Genomic DNA, 3,710 nt, shown 5'->3' on the forward strand with positions numbered 1-3,710 from the left:
AAAAAAAAAAGGAGAGGTGAGGCGATTCCACTAGGAACTAACATAGATCTGTTCCCCGGCTTTGTGCTGTAAGTACGCTCTAAGCACGCGCAGAATGTTTTCCCGAAGGTGTACCATGAGGATAGGCTTTTGGACAGCCTGCGATTGCTTTGCAGCCTAATGAAGTGAGATGAGGTCAGGCCCACTTCGTAAGGTTCTGTCGCACAAGGAATAGAGATCCAGCTCAGATGGAGCCTAGATCTGGTGTGCCTTCCCTCCCCTTTCTTGTGCTTCCGATGGGGATGGCAGGTGTCCTTTCCAAGGATCCCAAAACCCAACAGGCTGTTCTGTCATTTAGTGGTTGGTTTTGGGGTTGTTTTTTTTTTTTTTCCAAATGCACTAACTGCCTGGGCAGACCCGTGTTCTCTCTCCATCTCTCTCCTAGGCCTGAAGCTTCCCAGAGGACATCGGCAGTGCCACTGCAGGTACTCGGGCAGCCTCAGGGCTGCTCCACATTTCCAGAGGCTGTGGCTTCAGCACGGAAAGCTTCGCTGGAGGGTAGAAGACAGAGCAGCAAGACTCAGCTCACGGCCAGCGTGAAAAACTGCAGGGGTTTGTATTGTCAGACTGGGTCGATGCTTTTCTGATCAAGAACAAGCTTCTGTACAAGAAATTCACTATGTAGTACTTCCATGAGAAAAGTCTTTAATGGACTCTGATAATTCATGGGAGTGGATTTTGCATGAGAATTTATTCTCCAGAGGCTGCTGTGAGTCTAAAGCATTTGACTGGAGCAATTACCCAAGTGTGCCTGGGCACCCTCTGGTTCACAAGGGTGTTATTAGTCTCTCACAGATACAAATATCAGCTTCACACAGTACGTTAAATGAGCAGCTAACGTTCACAAAGCATGTGCAGATCGGTTCCTCGGGCCACTCAGCGTACCAGGCCTAGGACATGCGGCTGAAAAGCAAATTTTGATCTCTCTTAACTTCACTGTTGCCTGGGTTTCAACCCAGATCTTCATTTCAGGTTTGCCAGAAATCAGGAGCAGAAATCATTAGTTAGGCCTAATGAGGATGAGTTCAGCTGTTAATTCTAGAACAGGTGCAGCATCTTAAAGGTTTAAGAATTGTTGGATTGCTTTAAAAAACCCTCACAAATCAGTCTCGCATCCTGTCACTGTGCTGTAAGCTGCTGAGACCAGTTTTATATGTATGCAGTAATGACTATTTTAATGTTGGAGGTATTTTGCTGATAGGGTTCTGCTGGCACAGCCTTTGCAGCCAAAGCTTGTTTAGCTTAGAGAAAAGGAGGCTGAGGGGAGACCTTGTGCTCTACAACTACCCGAAAGGAGGGTGTAGTGAGGTGGGTGTCTGTCTCTTCTCCCAGGTAATGGGCAATAGGATGAGAGGAAATGGTCTCAACTTGTGCCAGGGAGGCTTAGGTTAGACATTAGGAAACATTTTTTCACCGAAAGGGTTGTCAAGCATTGGAATGGGCTGCCCAGGGAAGTGGTTGAGCCCCCATCCCTGGAGGTATTTAAAAGATGAGTAGATGTGGTGCTTAGGGACACGGTTTAGTGGTGGGATGGCAGGGTTAACGGTTGGACCTGATGATCTTAAAGGTCACAGAATCACAGAATCGCAAGGGTTGGAAGGGACCTCGGGAGATCATCTAGTCCAACCCCCCTGCTAAAGCAGGCTCTCCTAGAGCATTCTACACAGGACTTCATCCAGGTGGGCTTTGAATATCTCTAGAGAAGGAGACTCCACAACCTCCCTGGGCAGCCTGTTCCAGTGCTCTGTCACCCTTAGAGTAAAGACGTGTTTCCTCATATTCAACTGAAACCTCTTATGTTTCAGTTTGTACCCATTGCCCCTTGTCCTGTTGCTGGACACCACTGCAAACAGGTCTTTTCCAACCTAAACGATTCTATGATTCTAAAAGCAACAACAGCAGCAGTAAATCTCCCTGCTGTACCACGACGGCTTTGAGCTGAAGGAGCCGAATTTTAGGTGTGTGTAGGCAACGCTTTTTGCCTCCGGTTTAACGTCTTGAACGTTTTCGGCTTTGCCAGCAGGTGGCAGAGGCCGATCGGGGCTCCGCACCCCTGCAGCGGAAAACGCGCGTGGAAGGGGGTAGCGCATTTTCCTAGCCAGGCGACTGGCGTAGATGGGGTTTGAAAGGAGAGGGAGCCTGTGTGTGCGTGCATAGACTGGAAGAGAAGAGGAGGGAAGGGTGAACTCTCTGTTTCAATCCATTCTTTGTTTTCCCAAGGTTAAGCTCTGCTTACCAGAATAATCTTATCAGCTGAAACCATTGCGACAGAACTGGACCCTTAACAAAACCGAGATGCAGGCGCTTTGAAATATGGTAGAAGTTAGGCTATTGTCTGCTTTAGTTATACATAAGCATGGCTAAATAGGCTTGGGGGAAGAGAGACCTTTGAAAAATCTGGGTGTCTGGGTTGGTATTTGTGTTACTGTTTAATTTACTCAAGTGCAACTGATTCTTCTCAGAAGAATCTGGGCACTGTACACAGAGCCTGACCCGAGTTACGCCAGAATATCTGTAATGACTGCAGCAAAGCTACTCTGGATGTTTACTAGTACAGCAGGTTCAAAGTCTCGTTTGAGAGCTCTGATCTTCATACGGATGTCACTTTCTACCACTGAGAGACAGGTGATTGACATTGGATTTTTTTTTTTTTTTGATGTATAACAAAGTCTCAGAGTGAAGGACATGGTGGAAAATAATGGTGTGAAATCTCTATAACTATGAAATGTTTCTTTTGATGATTTAGCCTTTCTAATAGTAAATGCTTTCAAGATTAAAGAATGTTGCTATTTTTCTGCGTGACACAAGAGCGGGGTTTGACCCAAGGCAAAAAGAGGGAGCTTCAGGATCACTTACAGAGTACTCAGATAGCTGTCTAGCAATAGCCACAAGGTCTACATACCGGTTTCATTCATTGTCCAATATTTCAAGGGAATTTGTGGTAAAGAAAGAACAGTGTCACATACAGCTCTTTAAATAAACAAAAGGAAAGTAGCACAGATCTCTGAATGATTAGGTGGTCCCCAGTTGCTGCTCACATAGACAGAGTAGCAACTGGGGGCTCAATTAAATTTCTTAATTAGAATTTAGCACAAAGCCAGTCAGATTTTAAGAGCATATAAGCTGCATTGCCAAGAGCCACATGTGTTTTATCTAAGAAGATGTGAGTGAGTTGTCCTGGTTTTGGCTGGGATAGAGTTGATTTTCTTCATAGTGGCTTGCATAGTGCTGTGTTTTGGATTTAGTACTAGAAGAATGCTGATAACACACTGATGTTTTAGTTGTTGTTAAGTAGTGCTAAGACTAGCCAAGGGCTTCTCAGCTCTGCCAGGTGCACAAGAAGCTGGGAGGGGGCACAGCCAGGACAGCTGACCCCAACTGGCCACAGGGCTATTCCATACCATATGATGTCATGCTCAGTATATAAGCTGGGGGAAGAAGAAGGAAGGGGGGGACGTTCAGAGCGATGGCGTTTGTCTTGCCAAGTCACCGTTACGCGTGATGGAGTCCTGCTTTCCTGGGGGTGGCCGAGCACCTGCCTGCCCATGGGAAGCAGTGAATTAATTCCTTGCTTTGCTTGTGTGCATGGCTTTTGCTTTCCCTATTAAACTGTTTTTATCTCAACCCACGAGCTTTTTCACTTTTACCTCTCTGATTCTTTCTCCCATCCC

At 46.2% G+C, this 3,710-nt stretch overlaps 1 protein-coding gene across 1 annotated transcript in view; it reads right to left on the reverse strand.

Annotated features, from left to right (window-relative positions):
* The window catches only part of RIOX1 (ribosomal oxygenase 1), a 4,882-nt gene extending 1,928 nt beyond the window's left edge, over positions 1 to 2,954 (reverse strand). Inside the window, exons 1-2 of the mRNA XM_009645544.2 lie at positions 2,942 to 2,954; positions 1,963 to 2,197 (exon numbers count right to left, since the gene is read on the reverse strand). Coding sequence (XP_009643839.2) covers positions 1,963 to 2,197; positions 2,942 to 2,954 — 248 coding nt within the window. The remainder of the gene's footprint in view (positions 1 to 1,962; positions 2,198 to 2,941) is intronic.
* Between the last annotated feature and the right edge of the window lie 756 nt (positions 2,955 to 3,710).

Source organism: Egretta garzetta, unplaced genomic scaffold (genome assembly GCF_000687185.1).
Source record: "Egretta garzetta isolate BGI_Z169 unplaced genomic scaffold, ASM68718v1 scaffold828, whole genome shotgun sequence".
NCBI classification, from domain to species: Eukaryota; Metazoa; Chordata; class Aves; order Pelecaniformes; family Ardeidae; genus Egretta; species Egretta garzetta.